This window comes from Copadichromis virginalis, linkage group LG20 (genome assembly GCF_057382275.1).
Source record: "Copadichromis virginalis isolate Kocher_CV1m ecotype Utaka linkage group LG20, C_Virginalis_male_GT1.1, whole genome shotgun sequence".
NCBI classification, from domain to species: Eukaryota; Metazoa; Chordata; class Actinopteri; order Cichliformes; family Cichlidae; genus Copadichromis; species Copadichromis virginalis.
In genome coordinates, this window is record NC_140637.1 from 31,323,925 (window position 1) to 31,342,490 (window position 18,566).

At 42.0% G+C, this 18,566-nt stretch overlaps 1 protein-coding gene across 1 annotated transcript; it reads right to left on the minus strand.

Annotated features, from left to right (window-relative positions):
* Window positions 1-1,411: 1,411 nt before the first annotated feature.
* On the minus strand, window positions 1,412-17,592 carry LOC146685172 (synaptophysin-like). The gene is made up of 8 exons (XM_085443421.1): window positions 17,517-17,592; window positions 12,029-12,094; window positions 8,394-8,518; window positions 7,917-8,115; window positions 7,653-7,844; window positions 4,916-5,131; window positions 4,470-4,550; window positions 1,412-3,416 (listed from the first exon to the last, which is right to left on the minus strand). The coding sequence occupies exons 1-7, from the start codon at window positions 17,532-17,534 to the stop codon at window positions 4,485-4,487; spliced, it is 882 nt and encodes a 293-aa protein (XP_085299547.1). The 5' UTR covers window positions 17,535-17,592; the 3' UTR covers window positions 1,412-3,416; window positions 4,470-4,484.
* Between the last annotated feature and the right edge of the window lie 974 nt (window positions 17,593-18,566).

Sequence of the window (18,566 nt, forward strand, 5' to 3'; positions counted from 1 at the left end):
TGTTGGAACAGGACCACCAGACTCGTCCATCGCTAGATAGAGAAGAGTGATTTGTCACTCCAGAGAACATGTCTCCACTGCACTAGAGTCCAGTGTGCTTTACTCACTGCATCTCACCCGCTGATGTAAGGCTTAGGTGCAGCTGCTCAGCCATAGAAACCCATTCCATACGGACGTTTCTTGAGCTAATCTGAGGGCAAATAGGAGTTTGGACGTCTGTAGTGACTGACTCTTGTTAGATTATAATAACTAAAGATTGTGAATTATTATGTAGTTTTAGTTTGCATTATTCTCCTGAATTAGAGGAAGCTGATAACTATTGCATTCGTTAAACTGATTTGCATTACATTAGACTGCTGATTTATTGTGGATGAATGATATTGTTTTATGATGTTATAAGAAATACTGTTTGCAGAAAGTCATCGCCTTATTTGTCTGATTAGAAGAGAACAGAGCATACTGGAGTTTTCTGCCCCAACTCAGCAGGAGCAGATAAACGGGGAGCCAAGGTCGTAGCTTAGGCGCCGTGTGAGAGAAAAGCATGTGAATGTTTAGGCTTTTATGATAAGGTGGGGGCACCAGAGGCTATAAGAGTTTGAGCAATGCTCCACCATTTTGAGATCTGAGGCTGTCTGCATCAGTGTCCATCTCCCACGCGTGTGTTCATTAAAATCATCGTTTGACTTAACCCGGCCGGACCAGTGTTGTTATTGTGGTTTTTTCTCTTGTCTCCATCCCCAATATTTTGAACCTTAACACTCTGCACCTAGTTGGTGACCTCTGTGCGCCTCAGTACCTGCTGACCCCGTTCTGTGATTTTATGTGGCCTACCACTTCATGGGTGTTGTTCAAAAATCACTTTCACATAATACTGCTATCAGCCTGGAAGTGACTGGAACACATCAGAATCTGAGCAATGTTTCCTGCACCCCGATGAATTTATGCCACAAAGAATTAAGGTAGCACCAAAGACAAAAGGAGGTCCAACAAGGTACTCGCACTTTGAATGGTCAGAGTAGAAAGCACTATATAGAAGTATTGGTATAAAAGTAGCTGTCCATTTGCCAAGTATCTATTTAAGCGTCTAGTACAGGGGTGGGCAACTCCAGGCCTCGAGTGCTGGTGTCCTGCAGGTTTTAGATCTCACCCTGCGTCAACACATGTGAATCAAATGATTGTTCATTACCAAGCCTCTGGAGAACTTCAAGACATGTTGAGGAGAACATTTAACAATTTGAATCAGCTGTGTTGGGTCAAGGACACATCTAAAACCTGCAGGACACCGGCACTCGAGGCCTGGAGTTGCCTACCCCTGGTCTAGCATGTGCATTTCCCATCTAGTGTCCTTTTCTTCCCAGTTTCATTTCCCCTTCATTTGCTCACTCGACTGTATAAAGACACAAAATCAGACTGAGATGAGTTTGTCGTTTATTGAAACTTTCCATTGAATAAACACAGCAGGGGGAATTGGGTTGGGGATGTCTCCATAGCAACAAGTCACACACATCATCACTGTCAACACCATCGCCATGGTTACTGATGCCGGGTAGACTATTGTGACACAAGAGGACACATCACAGAGGTGAAGAAGAGGATGATGAAGAATAAAGAGGGAGGGTAAAAAAAAAAAAACAAGGAAAGAAAGAAAAGTGAATGGAGGAGAATTAAAAGCATAAAAGATGAGAGAAAGGATAAAAAGAGCCAATGAAGTGGTATGGACAGGTAATGGTCTCACACACACACAAACACACACGCGCACACACACAGGAAACAGGAAGTAGAATCACACTGATCTTCAGATACTGAACAACACGAGCAGTAAACACGTCACCATGCGGGAGGAAGATACCGACGCTAAAAACAGCTTCACTTTCAAGAAAAACAACCCAAGAAGAAGAAGAAGAGGAAGAAGCATCACTTTTTTATAGACCCAGAACTTTCCAGAAAGACTCGATTGGCTAACAGAAGACAAATTAAAATAAATTTAAAAAACAATTGCAACATTTCAAAGTAGCTCGCTGACAGAAGCATCCATCTGAAGATTTAAGCCAATAACTGAGATCAACATGTAAGTCATGGAGGAATCTTAACTGAATTTTGTGCTCTGAATTTTCACATCGCCACCATTTAGAATGGGAAAAGTGAGTTTCCAAGTGGGGAAATTTACCCCCATCAAGGTGGAAAAACTCCAAGAAACCAGTCATCTAAAATTTTGGTCTGCCATTGAGTTGTTGATGCCACAAATGTAGACTCATAGCACAACAACTTGTATCAGGATGTAATCATCAGCTGCTGTCTGCATAGAAACCGTTTCCAGGTAAAGATATTTATCGGGTACTGGAAACAGCTGTTGCTTAAAACCTCTGATCTTTGTGAACAAAGCAAAGTCAGAGGCTTTGCAAAGTCAGTCCAAATAATTATCCCATACTTAGTCTTCCATTCATTTGTCTCTTTTTAGGCTCCCCGCCTCCAAAAGCCCACCTTCACTTTCTAATTGGTTTAAATCTGGAAGCCCTTTGAGGGGCAGTGAACTGTACTGCCTGCTCCTGATGGGCGTTTCCGTTGCATCATAGCAGTACATTGAAATCATCAGATTGGTCTTAGCCGAGTTTAGACCCAAAGTAGAAGCCAGTAGAATCAGATCTGGCTTAGTTTTAGTGGCGGTGATCGTCCAGATGGACGTTTCTGCAGCTGGAATGTAACACACGGCAGATCGAAGCTCGGCTGAGCCCATTAAACACACAAACTGTGCAAACTGTAATGACGAGGGGCCATTTTGGATCCAGTTTCCACCGGGCGTCACTGTGATGCTGTAGGCCGGACTGGGTTTTACTATGTGCTCAAATTGACATCACTTCCTGTTTGATATTTACATGCAGCGGGGAGGTGATGTTGGCAGATGCTCTGTTAGTTTGTTTAATGTGGTTCTCATTTTGGTTTAAATCTGGTTTTCATTGGATTTTTCTCAGTGTGGACCCAGTCTCAACAGCTTCACGATTGGCTGGTGTGAATCTGGTTTGCTGATGTAAGGAGGCGGGGCATAAAACTTTGGGCAGGGCAGCTCAATAGGAAACAGGAAACATTTCAGTCTATATTATATATCTGTTCATAGTGATATCTATACAACACAAACATACATTCTCTCCACAGATTAATTAATATGAATAACTCTTATCAACATCGTCACTGGTTTCAGGTTTCTATTCGTCACCGATGTCTTGGTGGATTCTTCAAGTTGTGGATTTATTATCTATAACTCTCTTTTTTAGTCATTTACACATCAATTCATTATAGTGAACATCTAACCCCCCCTTTCCCCTCATCCCTCCCCCACCCCACCCATTAACTTTGCAGCCAGGAGTGTCACATTGTGGGTTGGTTGCAAGCGACCCACTGTTGGTTCACTCCGACTTGTCCTGTGAAGGAAAGACAAATGGAAAAAAATCTGATTAAATAAATAAAAGCTGCTGGCTTTTTTCAAATGACCTTCATTCACCGACGAGTCTTTTTGAAAAAGCAACATTAACCTCGAGTTTTAATGTTTTGCGTCAGTGACTAAAAACGAATCCCCATCCTGGAGAAACCAGAAACAAAAATACAATATTTAATCTTTAAAATTTACAGTCAAATCCCTGAAAATAGCGAGAGAAAATAAACGAGGATGACATCTTAGTCCCCCTATAGAGCCCCAAACATTTCACAACATTCCTACGCATGAATATGAAGCTTTACATTCATGATTGTTTCAATAAATACACAGCAGATGAACACAGTATTAGATCACACATTTAAAGATGTGAAAAAACATTCTGATAGAGGTCCTTGGGTTTGGTTGGCAAAATTGCAGTTCCATTAATGGCCACTTGAGGCAGACTCCAAAAATCCCCAGAGACTGCTGTGTTAAAGTGTCCGGCTTCACATCAGTAAAATAAAAATAAAGTAAAAATCATGTTTAGAGCCTGGTACAAAGCCTGAGCATTCATTAAATATATTTTTGGATATTGTGATGGAACAGTGGAGAGCAGACAGGAAATCTAGGAGAAAAATGAGGGGGAAGATGAACAGTAAGTGGCCTTTAGGTGGATTCCACTCTGGACCTTTGTATTAGCCTTATGGTGTATGGGTTACCTACTCAACCTGGTAAACTGAACTGGGACCCTCTTGTATTTTTAACTAAACTGAGAAATATGATGGCTCGATGTGAGGGATGTGCCATCAAGAGGTTTGCTCTTCAGTTTTGGTGAGTGAAATTCTAGTGTTTTATTAGTCTGTTAATAATTGGAAGATATCTGTGTGCATGCTTTGCACCTAGCTGATGTCGTCGTACTGCAACCTCAGTTTTAAACATGGAAACTTCTGACTCCAAGAAACAGAAATTATAGGGCCCAACATACTAAAAGTGATGCTTCAAATTGAACCTTCAACTTAAACGCAGCAAGGAGGCATTCACTAAGCCTCCACAATCTCACCTTCTTCCTGTCAGCTCACATCTGGTTGGAGAAGGAGGTGGGCGCCCCCTGCTGGCCATAGCCCTGACCATACTGCGCTTCCTGGATGACAAAAAATAAAAAATAAAAAAAATACATAGGATGAATTCAGTTTTCTTGATTAATGATCACTTATTTTGTATGTAAAATGTCAGACTCAAAGACTAAAATTCAATCTACAGTCATGGGCAGCGAAGTGTTTCTGTTTTAAACAATTATCATATACATTAATTATCACATATAATGTAATTAACTGACCCATCATCTGAATAGCAGATGTTAGAGATGTCTGTTCTGATCAAACAGGTCATCAGGAGATAAATTATGTTTCAACCAAAATCAAATTACCGAGTCACAAAGCTTCAGCTAAACTCTTCCCTTGAGGTTCCAGGTTTGACGTTACCAGCATCATCAGTGCGTCTGCTCACCTGGTTGTATCCCTGCTGGCTGTAGTCAGGTTGGTAGCCTCCCTGGTTGCTGGCATACGGGTCTTGCTCATAGGCTCCCTGCTGGCCGTAGGCATCGGGTGCGGCAGGCTTGCTCTCAGGAGGCGGAGCCCGCATGAAGGGAGCGATGATGCCCGTCTCCTTAAAGACGAACCAGAGGTTTCCAACCCACAGGATCAGGTTAATGAAACCAAATGCCTGCAAGAGGAGAAGCTGAGGGTTATCACGTCATTCTCTGTTACCAAATTCAGATTCTGATAGAAGTGCCAAGAGCTGCACTTCCTCCAATGGCCACTTCTGCAAAACCTAGTCAATCCCAATAGACTCCCATGTTAAAATAGCTTAGAACTTTGCAGTTGAATGCATCAGTATTTTTTTTTTATATAGCACCGATTCACAACAGTCACCTCAAGGTGACCTCAAGGCAAAAACCCTACAATATTAGAAACAAACCCCAAAAGACAGACGACCTATGAGCACTTGGCCGCTTGGCAACAGTGGGAAGGAAAAACTCCCTTTTGACAGGAAGAATCCGCTGGCAGAACGATCGAGGGCTGCGACAGCTTAGGAGTGAGAAGAGGCAGGCAGGACAAAAGACAGAAATTCACCTGTTTTAGGTGAATGGGGATAACTCGGCCATTTAAAGTATATTATGGCTTTAAGTTTTGCATTATTGGGGTTGAGGCCTCACTGAGTGACTAAATATAGCAAATGCAGTCTTCAGTGCTTTAAGAGTTTCTTTCAGCTCCAAGAGGTTCCCAAATCCACCCTCATTTGATAAAGAACTGATTTTGTTTTCTTTTTTTTTTTTAATGCCTTCTACCATCCAAAGTACAAACAATAACTGAAAATAAACTGTATTCATTAGCTTAAGTTAGCATCCTGATTAATAAAAGTAAATCATGGAGGCACCTTAAAATTTAGGGGCATAAAGTTTTTTTTTCTTCACGTATTTAGGTTACAGTAACAGGGAGCAGGGTTGATGGTGAAGACGAAAAGAACAAGATCAAAATCAACATCCTGTGTCACGATCAATCATCTAAAGCAACCGACAGCGCACAAGATAGGTGAAGAGGAGCAGGAGTGACAGAAGGGTAGCAGCAAGAGAGAAAGGGGAGATGGTAATGACACCTGCTATACTGTATGGTTTGGAGACAGTGGCACTGACAGCAAGACAGGAGGTCGAGCTGGGTGTGACCAAGATTAGAAAGGAGTCCATCAGAGGGACGGCTCAGGTCGAGCGGTTTGGACACAAAGTCCTAGAGGCAAAGCTGAGAGGGTTTGGGCACGTACACTGATCGACTGGATTTTTAAGATGGAGCTGCTAGGTAGGGGGAAAAGAGGACGACCTCAGAGAAGATCTATGGTTCTAGTGAAAGAGGACATGCAGAGGGTTGATGTGGCGGAGCAGGAGGAGGATGCTATGGATAGGGTCAGATGGAGGAAGATAATCCATTAAAGCGAAAGGTAGAAAGGAAGAGGAGGAAAAGAAGGAGGACAACAAAGTGCGAGTGCCCCGTCAGCAGTTACTTCATCAGTACAAAAACAGCCAAGTGTGAAATCTGTCTTACTTTAAGACAGAATTAAACATTTATGTCACTGACCTGAAACAAGTGAATTTAAACCCATCTTCAATAAACAGAGAGTTTGATCCAGCACCAGTTTTCTTTATAATCCGGTGCTAAACGTGTCATTGTTATTTAGTTTATGTCATTTAGTTGACATTATATCTGAAATCTTGCTTCTTTGACATGTTGAATTTTTTTTTTTAAATCTCTCATTAATCTTAAGCTCGAGTTGAAGACTACTGGACTTCTGTTCTAACTGCTCATGAGTTCCTCTTGAGGCGCTGTTATGAGCCAGGTCATTGTTTCCGTGTGGTACTGTCACTCACCACACCAGAGGGGGGCGTTGTTTGTACTCTGTGATGTTTGTGCTATGTAAGTTTCCAGGTGGAGGCTGACCATCGGGGGAAGATGGAATGAGGCCGGCTACAAATTGGGACCTGACTAGGCCGGCAGCCCCTCCTGCTTCCTGTTTCCAGCGAGCTGCGTGTTTGGCCCCGTGTGCTGTGTGACTGAGTTTTCCGGGATGAGAGGCGCTAGACTGCAGTGTAAACGGTGTAAAAAGACCTCTAACTGGACATGGTAGCTGTAGGGGTGGGAAGACTTTTCTTTTTAGAACCTTTTTCTCCTGTTTTGGTTAGTGAAGACAGGTAAGAGGCTTGTATTTTCTTTTGTGGTTTTATCACAATAGGTAAGTTAGTTCTGGTTTATTTCTAGTGTGTTTTGTTTGTTGTTTTGGCCATGCCCACCCTGACGCTCATTACCTGTCCAGTTAATAAAACGACTAGTCATTGTAAAGCCGTGGCTGTGTGATTGACTTCTTTGCGATCTTTTTTTGCTTTCCTCGTGTTGCACTCCGGCTCGAGGCCGGTGTGTAACAGGCGCCGTCACTTTGGACATGGTCCCGAGAGTCTCTTACCTACTCTGTCATCAGGCGAGTCGTCAGGGTCACACCTTGGCTCATGTGAAAGAAGTCCAATTTCTTTTTACTCGAGTGCTTAAGACTCTCGTGCCCTGGATGACTCAGAACCTACAGACATTTCTCAGTAATATTCTGTGCGGGTCAGTACTGACATTCTAGTATTGTAGTATCCATGAACTTTCCCCGTCCTATGGCAAGACTCAGATGTGCCCAGGCCCAGTGAAAGTCTTACCACAGAGGTGTTCAATCCTGACATAACCGGGTCGTGGACTTCACGGCAGCTGTTCTCATCCTCTTTACAGGCGGGGATCATAGTGATGACTTCATCCGGGTTGGTCGCAGTCTTTACGTCGGACAGACCTTTGGCCCAGGCTGCCGAACTCACCAGCCACATGAAGGCAAACACTCCGGTGACTCCCAGGTCCTGAAACGGCACAAAGACAGAGTGAGGGAGGTTATTCAGAGGTCAACTGGGAAGTCGGGTGGCTGTACTTACGATCAGTGGGCCCTTGTTGTTCTCCTTGTACTTTTCAAAGAAGAAGACGTAAATGCTGAGAGCCGCCGTAGAGTACAGGAAGGCGAAGACGCCGATGGTGACAAAGAATTCGGCCGAGGAGGAGTAGTCGCCAACCAGGAAAATCGGTTCTTTATTCTCAGACTTACAGGTGGGGGCATGAAAATACTCCTGGTGGAGTCTGACAGAGGAGTTTAAAGTTATTGAAGGTGAAGCTAAAGTGAAAAATACAACATTTGGTTCAGACATTGGTGACCAACAAGAACTAATACACAGTTAATAACTTTAGAGCTCCGACAGTCACACCATCTGGTCAAAACACCCCTCAAAGCTTTGGACCCAGGGGTCCTGCCTGAGGAACATTTATAAATAAAATTGAGCTGAAAGAAGTTTAAACATTTAATTTTTTATTTAATATTTTTTAGCTTCAGAGTTTATGGCGTCTGTGCGTGTTCTGACCTGAAGGGATACTCAAACTCCACTTCTATTTTCAGGTCGCTCTGCGTCCGGTTCTTGCACTCCACCGCAATCTTGAACATCCCGGAATAACTGCCACAGGTGGAGAAGGCGAAGATGGCGAAGAACTGGGGGAGGAAGAAGGAGGAGCAACAACACATCACAAGCATTACTCGCAGCAGTGGTATCCTCCTGTATGTGGCATAGCACAGCATTTTCATCTCACTCCTAAAGTTGTTCCAGGTTCTAATTTCCATTTCCTTTTAGTCTGACCAAAATCCAAAACACGATGTATTCGTGGTTTTGCACAGAGGTCACTCTGTTTGACTCAGACTAGAAAAATAAAAATCATGATTATATCACAAAGAGACTGAAGACTTATTTGCCTCCAAGAGGAGAAGCTGTGTTTTTGTAGAGAAGGTTATTTAGGTTCATTAGGACGGCTTAATTAATTTTTTTATTGATAAATAAATAAATTCAGCACTTGCAGGCAGATTTTTACAATTGCTCAAATATTGCACTGAATTTAGCAACACTAAACTGTTACATGCATTTATAGACTCTCTTTAGGATGAAGAAACTGACATGACTGTGTCATCTGACCTTTGACCTGCAAACAGCATCCTCAGTAAAAACAATTTTTCATGGCCGTGACCTTCCTGTGGCTAAAAATTGCTGCTATTTTTTTTAAATACATATAAATGCAGTTCTGCTGAAGCAGAGGAGGCGCTGGCTCCTGCAGGATGATGACTCATCGTCACGTCTATGTTTAGCGACTCATTGCGAAGCTTTGCATATCAGACAGGAACCGAACCAACAACTGCCTCGGCCTCACAGAGCTGTGCACACTGACTTCAGCGGCCTGATGAAAACAGGCTTCACGTTGAGTCAGCGGGAGGAACTTGGTGACGTTTTTATGTGTGATGTCACTGATTTCCCCACCTGCTACAGAACGTGGAGGAAAGTGAAACCAGGGTCATCATTAAGATGTTCGCAGCCTTGCGTGATTTACATGCAGGAAGATCCAGATTTATTTTCATCGTCTTGTATCCAGGAGTCAAAGTTTAAACTCCTGTATGATGTGGTTTGTAAGGAGGTCTGCAGTTTTTACTAGTTTTTATTTTTTTTAATATCCAGACCCCTTATAGTCCCCAATCATGGGGCGACCACTCTACCTACTGAGCTATCCCTGCCCTGTGATTGGGGGCAGGGATTTTGTGATTGTTCTGCTTTTACCTGCTGATAACTAAAAACCTGACACTCAGCACACCTACTTTGAACCAGGGTAGATATGTTACTGTGCAAAAGAAAGTGCAAAAAACAAAAAAGTGTGCACATCTAAGAAGAAACAGGCTTGATACCAGACCATTGTTGGAACAAATTGTTGCCAAAAAGATCCCACTTGTGCTCCCGCTTTGCCACTAGTGTCACAACTAGAGTCCCAAAAAGTGTCCCTGCTTTTCTACAGCTGTTGCCACATCTGTAGACACCAGCTGTGATGCTCTTCTAGCCAACACTCAGACACGTGTGAGGACCAGCTGTGAGGCTTAAACAGCCTGATGAACCGCTGCTTCGACTGTCCCCATTTCCCTATAAATTTGCCATAAAACATCCACACAATTCTGAAAATTCACACTTGGTCCTCGCAAGGAGGCTGCATGAACCCACATCCACGTTGCCAAGTAGGGATTGGGCCGTCTGACTGTGACCATCTGCTCAGTCAGTGTGTGGGTGTGCGATATTTAATACCATACATACAGTACTGAGAGCTGAAGCTGTTACATCACTTCCCATCCAGCCTTCGGCATCTCAGTGGAATTTGTGAATAAGCCATTTCCTTGTTGTCTGAAGGTTTAGAAAAGGTTTTATGTTTTCAGACTTGTTTTATAGAGTTGATCTGACAATGTGATACAACATATATATGAAGTTAAGTCAACATGCGCCCTGTCAGCCAGTGTGTGAAGGTCAGCCTGGACTGAGATTTAACAGGGTTTTTTTTGGGACGTCCATCTAACTAAACGCTCACATTTAATCTGAGGTATTGAGGCACACTGGCTGAGACCTCCCATGCTTTATTCCCCATTTCTCTTGGTGAAGCAACCAGTGATCTCCACAGACAGCACTTTCAACAGGATCTGTAATCACTGACGAAGCTATCAGTGTCCGATCTCTCCTACCTGCTAATTAAATCATTAGGACAACCGATCTATGTCTATGCTTGTTTTCAATCTTCACAGATGTCTGTACCTGAGACCCTCTGTTATCAATGTGAGATGTCGAAACTGTTACATATACCACATGAACATCGCTGCTGCTAAAAATATGATCATATTATAAACAAAGAACCACGACCAGGGATTCTTTTGACGAGTCTGGTGTGAAAATGTAAATAAAAGGAGGCTAAAGAGCTTGGAAAGAAAAAGCGTCTGGACTTCTTTAAGTTGCTTGAAGACGTTTTACCTCTCATCTGAGAAGCTTCTTCAGTTCTAAGGTCAATCCCCCCAAAGAGGGACAAAAGGACCCCCCCCCCTGTTTTCAGGACCCAGGACCCACACCTGTTTTCACACCTTGGCTCAAGTGATTAGGTAGAGGATCATCAGGAGGTCCTTTTGTCCCTCTTTGAGGGGATTGACCCTAGAACTGAAGAAGCTTCTTGGATGAGAGGTGAAACGTCTTCAAGCAACTTAAAGTCCAGACGCTTTTTCTTTCCAAGCTCCTTAGACTATGATGACCTGGATGACTGAGAACCTTCACAGACATAAATAAAAGGAGACGTTTTATATGCTAAAGGTTGTTTTGAGCAGATACTTATATCAGATGATGAAATGACTCCTGAAATTTCACTGAAAATTCATTTTAAGTTGTTTTTTTCCCCCCACAGTGAACAATCATAAATCAGATCAAACGACCAGGAGTACCGATGCTTCTTTCTGCTACTGTAACATATTTTAAACTATGATACATCCCATGATGCTGAAGCTCACTGAGTTTTTTGTAATGAAAACTTTAATACATCTGAAAAATTCATGTGTATATCTCCTGCATCTATGAAGTTATGAGGTCCCTAAAATGTTTTTAAAAACCCTCCGGACTGAGCTGATGTACGAGGTTTTATCCACAACGAAAAACCAAAAGAAGAGCGAGTTGAGGGGGAGGGGATTTCAATCTCCCTACAGCGCCCCCTGCTGTGTGGATGCTGGCATCTACAATTTATTTCAAAATAAAACCAGAAGGTTAGCTCGTTAATAGTAGGAGCTGAATCATACCTGCAGTTAGTGAACTTTTAGCAGCTTAAAGGCTACAAACATAGAATAAAACTGATACAGTAAGATTTTTATGTTTTATTATATGTTTTTATTACAAGTCATGAATGCGTACTTTAAATATTAACATTAAAGCTGATCAGCTGTTAAACAGAAGAAAATTATTCGTTCATACATGATCATGGATATGTGTGAATTGTGCTTTCATCTAAGGTGAACCATTAAACTCTGATGGTGTATGATGTTTCTGAGCTTTAAACAGGAACGTGAACTCAGCTCCGGGAGTTATACGTCCTTAAAAACTCTGGAGGATACGGTGCATCTGTGCTGTGGTTGCAGGTTTTTGTGGTGCAGCTGTTGGTCTGATGAACTCACCCATTCTAGGACCTTAATGAAGCCCAGAGGAACCTTCAGCACCCTGAACTGACCCTGGGCCACCAGCTGCAGACAGAAAGACACACACTGGTTAATTATGTTCATCCGAGCAGCCTGACGAAAGACGAGCACGCGGATCTCCTGCTGTCAGGAGCACTTTCACTCAGGGCCAGAACATCATAAACAGCAGCATCATTTCTGCTAAATGAAACATTTGGAAGAAAACTTTTTCCCCAAAATATTTCCAAACTTTTCTGTACTTTAAAACCATCCTAGAAAAACAAAAACAAGCAAACCAACACCTACAGAGATGCTAGGTGGCAGAGAGGAGGGTCAGCGTGGTTTCATGGACTTATTTCTATTAACCATCAACGACATGTTTAGACTTTCATCAAGAGAAACTTTGAGCTCAACTGTTGTTATCAATAATAACAATTCACTGAGAATATTGGCAACATTAAAAAACATTCCCATCATACCGAGTCAGCTGACTTAATGAATGATTCAGACTGCAGGTCTAAAATGCAGACACTGGGAGTGGAGAGGAGACCGTCATGATAATCTCATCATGCAATAAGCGACAGAATTTATCTGTATATAACATTTTTGTATGCATGTTATTCACAACTGCACAACAAAGTTTCTTTATTGCAATAATCTGAACAGCTTTTCTTACGTTGTAGGAGACGATCTAACTGCACATGGAAACCCGCAGTTTGCTGTGTAATAGTCCTTCAGTCTTAATGATCCTTGCATATGTTTCTGGATGTTAAAATGATTTTCTCACCACTTCATTTCAGCTTTAATGAAAAAAGCTGGACTCATTTTCACTGATCGGGAGAAGATTTGTTGTGCAGGGAAATTTTAAAAATGTCAGAGAACAACTTTGTTCTGATTCCAGAGCGTTTCAGGGACGTTATTCTACACGCAGGAATGAAGAAAAACTGGCAAATGTTTTTGGATCGTTTGAAAAACATTTGGAACAATTCAACGAAGAAATCTTCAGAATTAACAGAATTGGATGTGAATGACTTAACAGATTTCAAATGATTTTTGAGACTTTGATAATTATCCAATTACTTGAGAACAAATGCATAAAATTCTTTAAACAGTGCAAAAATCATTGCCAGATTATCTGAAATCATCATCTCTTTTTCTGGGAACACTTTCATGTTTCAGCTTTTTGGCAATGACTCAGTCACTGCTTTGATTATTCTTCATTTAAAATGAGTTAAACATGTACCTAAACATGAATTATAATGCGTTCAATGTCACAATCCTTCATTTTAAATTGAACTTTAAAATCTTCATTTCAGATTTAAATACACATCAAGCACATCTTGCAAACAGACAGCATCATGCACCGTGTTCAAACAAACAGATCCATTCTTCCTCTCAGATTTCAACCTGCTGCTCGGCTCGTGGGATATTCAACACTCGCATAAAGGTGCCAAGGATAAGGTATTAAACAGGCTTTAGGGATATTATAGTATTACATTCATTACCAAACATAACTGCAGACACACTTATGGCTCAATAAAAGAATAAAAACAAGCAAAAAGTTATTTTTGTAATCAAATACAGTTAATTTCACTTTATTCACTTATTACTTTAAAAGGTTCTGTTTAATAATCAAAGTACTTCCAGTAAATTTTTATTTTATTGTATATTGTGACTTTACATTATAAAGTACCTTGAGACACATGTGGTGAACTGGCACTACTTTATATAAAACCAAAAAAGGGATTGTAAGCTTATTTTATTAGGACTATAACACTGTCTCTGAGGTTGGTTATGACAGGCCGCCAATCTGACGCAGGGCTAATGAAAATATAATGAAGTAAAAATGAACAACAATGGAAAAACAGGAATTTATAGAATGCTTTTGCCTTCACTTTATATGCAGACATATTCCAGAAATGAAAGAGTGAAGACTGGAAGACTCAAATGTTGCAGATAACAGTTTAAAGCAGAATAAAAATGCACGAGATCCTTAACCGCAAATAGTAATTAATTAAATGCTGATATTTTAAACTGATGAACACTCAGACGGCGCTGAGGTCGACTCAGACTTCTAGGAGTTTTGCACTGGTCTGCCTGAGCGGGCTCATCTCAGGAGGAGTGATGCCAGAATCTGTTGTTAACATCCAATAAAACCAGCCAGCAGAGCTGAAATGATTGTTTACTGACTGAGACTCTGACAGTAGGAGGGAACATCGTTCAGTTGTTACCTTTCACAGTTAAACTGGATCTTTATCGAATAAAGGTATTCCCTTTTCAGTGTTTGTTTACATTCAAAAGAAGCTACAGGAACAGTCAGTAAACACATGAATCTCATGGATAACTGACTGACACGCTTCAGTGTGCGAGACGGGAATTTGCTCCGTCTCCATTGGTGGACGTGCAGTACGGGAAGCTCCACAGGGGACTGAGCCGTCTCCATTCCTGTTCACCTCGTACCTGCGACATCAGAGCTGAATAAACTGATCAGGAAGGCGGGTCTGTGATTGGCTGCAGAGTGGACACATTTATCCACACATTTAGCAGACAAACCGCCGATTTCATTTTAAAAAGTGATGCACAGCACAGTAATTTAGTCTCCATGGCAATGTGCCACTCTCCACCATGTTGTGAAGTTCTTTGCTTGGCACTTTGTGCGTTCCTGCTGAAACACCAGCACCATTTAATCGGCAGCTTTAAAATAAAATGGCTTCTCAAACTAGAGTCTGTTCGTCCCACCAGACCAGAATCCCAACCTTTTGCACACCTACAGGTCATAAAAAAAATTCCCCGACTTTGCTTCTCTTCAGGTAAAAACATTTCTTTCATTATTTTACAGATGTTCCCCATCCAACACAGACCACAGATCAGAGTTCCCAAAGGCTGTGGCACATGGGTGAGCCTCGGGACTTTGTGTCCTGCACCCACCAGTGCTACCCCTCAGCCTCCTAACAGACACAGCTACGGTAACAATTTCAAAATCCTATGTGGCCCTGCTCTCAAGTTTCACCAAGTTTTTCACCTTAAGGTCGAGGTCACCGAGACTCGAACTCGTGAATGGTTGTTAGTAAATGGGCTAATATGTTGCCTCATTCTGCATTCACAAACTTCCATGCTGCTCGCCCGCCCGTCAGTGAGACGACAATGCCCCATCAGCCTTTTACAGCCGAGGGGTAAAAAGGTCACAAGCTCAGAGGAGGATAACCAGATACTGCAGCCATGCAAACTGCAGTGCCGTCATCTGACCATGTAATCAAGAGCAGAGCTGAAAACATATAAAAGATATGAAATCCATTTCCCACAAATATGAAATTTTGGACAACGTGCTTGAATACCACCTCCACAAACAATAGTGCACTCCTTTGAGATCTAAAATAGACTGCGCAGGATCATAGCCACGGGTTTTGGACTCATTTGTAGCCATCTGGTTGCAGATGGTAAGTGTTTGCTTTCTGGGATGTGGTTAACATGGCACAAAGCTATTTTATTATATTTTTTTCAACCTCAAAACAAGATCTTTTTTGTCAAAAACAAGTGTGAAAATGGTGAACATACACATCCTTCAGCCTTTACCCTTCCTCACCTGGAGAGATTCTTCTTCTGAAGCACATCCCAGCACGCTGAAAAAAAGACTAGAGTACTGCTAGACTGTTAAATTTAATGCACTGGGAGTACGAATGTGTTTTTAAACCACCATCATGTCAAACACATGCTGTGATGGGCCTGAAAGGTAGCTCAGCTTTACCGGCAAAACCCCCCCAAAAACAGGAGCATCAGCTAGAAATGTGTGAAACTGGACATCTGTACGGCTGCTGTGGTCTGTAATAAAAAGCATTTCTGAGCTCCTGATTTTTTATTTTGTGCATCGTGTGAATATTAAAACATTAAAGGGGACCCATTTTTTCCTCATGTCCAACGCCATATTTTTATTGTTGGACACTAGTAGAGTGACTGTGCAAGATTCACAGAGTTCACAATGGTCCTTTTATGAGAAACAATCCAGCCTTATGTGCCTCCCCTTTGACCAAAACTGAATATTTGGTTGGGCCTCTGTGCTGGCAGCCAGAGCAGACCGTATCAGGGATTTCCCCTCTTTATGATACAAACAAGCCAAGAGCAGAAAAAAAAGCCCTCACACCAAATGTTTCAGAGGTTCTCCTTCACAGAGATCATCACATAGGCTCAACTGGCCATATTTAATCAGAGTGTAACATTTATTCATGACAGAGTCAGGAAAACCAAATGTTTCAGTTATATTTTTACATTAAAACATAGAAATCGAGGATTTAAGAGTTTTCTGATTTTAATTGGTTCGTTTTAACCACCACAAGTCCATAAAAAATATTAAAGACGAAACGAGCAGTAACATCTGTAACACTTGTAATAATGCTGCCCCCTGGTGGTGGACATGGTTAAATTCTGCAGTGGGAAACTACAAAAACTGCGTTTAAACGGAGGGATGTAAAATTCTGGAGTTTGTTATGAAGCGTAACACAGAACACTCAGATATGACATCATTAATTAAATGCAAGCGATCAAAGAGGCCGACAGAAGTCAGCTTTGGACTGAAATCACGTTTGACACAGAGCAGCTTTCATCAGCTTTCCCGGGCTTTTTTCTCCTCTGTAGTTTAAAACAGTAAAAATAAAGCGGCGGTGAAACAACAGCTGGATATGAAATATCGGGCTGTGATAGAAACTAACGGCGAAGCAATGCTGGCTTTTCTCTCGGTCTCCATCTTAAAAGGTAGCTGATGAAGGAGAGGAGGAGAAGGGGTGGGAGGAAGAGGAGGAGCAGCTGAATCATCTGGGTGAACCCGCTTAGACCCGGGTTAAATAACGCGGATCAGGTAGAAGGAAAACGGCGAGAGAAAAACAGATCCGGGCAGACCCGCAACATCATCAGCATCAGCATCCCGAGCAGAGAGGACGCCCTCCCCCTCCCCCCCGGCTGCCATTTTACAAGCCCAGACACACACACACACACACACACACACACACACACACACACACACACACACACACACAGCATTTTATCACGGGCGCACGGGGCTGCTGATATTTTCATGTTTGTGCGTTTTTGTTTCGGGCCTCCTGCAGACACCGTGGCGCAGGGATGGAAACCCCAGACAGCCACTCCTGTTTCCAAACCTCCCGCAGTCCGCCTCACATCCCCCTCCCTCCCACACACACACACACAGTGGTACAAACACACAAACATATGGACCACCATGAAGAACCGAGCCCGGTCCAGAGAGCCTCTCCCCTCCGTCTCTCCATGTCCTCCTCCCGGGCATCCTCCGCCAGCTGTCGGAGCCGCCTCCTGCGGCCGACACGGAGATGCTTTACCGGGAGGCAAAATGCATACAAATTCCGAACCGAAACACGAACACAACCCGAACCCACAGCTGATCAACCCGCAGCAGACAGGTGAAATATATATATATATATATATATATATAAAAAAGGCGGATGTGGAGTGTTTGTACCTGATTTACGACGTCCATCCTGCAGAGTGTCGAGAGGACCGAGAAGATCTGGGAGGGGGAAGGCGTGAGGGGGGTTGAGTGGAGGGGCCGGGACTGTCCACGACATCATTTTATTTACTATAAAAAAACAAGAACAAAGAAACATTTCAGATTAAAAAAAACAAACATTAAATATGATTATTAAAAAAAAAATATTTATTTTATTAAATTAAAAATTTAGCTTTTATTTCTTGGAGGGGGGGGGGGGATTGCGTCATCACGGTAGAAGGTGGTGGTGACGTGCTTGTGATCATGTGACCCAATACGTGACGTATAAATGTAATCTGTAACGCAGATTTATATTTTTATAACATTAAAACAAAAACCTCAGCTCATAATTTGATTTAACAGTTAATTCAAATAAACATTTAATGCTTACACAATTTAGGAACCAATATATGTTACAAATACAAGTAGCTCTTAATCCTGAATCATTCAGTGGCTTTAATTCAATTTTTGTCAAAGTTTAAAGCCAAATTTCTGACAGACATTCGTATTGCAGTGGCATTCATCCTGGTCCCTCTGTGCCTGTGGGAGCACTCCTATACAAATGTTCCAAAATGAAATTCAGAGTAGACAAGGAACTGTTCCCATCAGTATCCACATGTAGACTGAGGTATAAACAACATCTTTGACTGCATTATGGAGTTTCGATACAACAATAACTACTAATAATTATTTGATGCTAGCCACCTGATCACTTTTGGTTTTATGATACTGCAGCCATCCTGGTGTCAGTCAGAAGTCATGTGAGTCTGATAATGACCACAGTTAACAAAAATGAACATTGTGCTGTATTCAGGAGTACTTTAAGCTAGGACTGATTTTATTCATACCATAGTCCGTGAGAGTCTAGGTCTATTTTCTCAGTCTACCAAGAAACTGCAAATATGAAGTCTTCTTTCATTTTTGCAGTTACTGGAGTCGCCCCCTGGTGGTCATTAAAAAGAATAAGACCTTACTTAAACCAGCATGCTACATTTATCCTTTACTTACAGTCTGTGCCTCTCA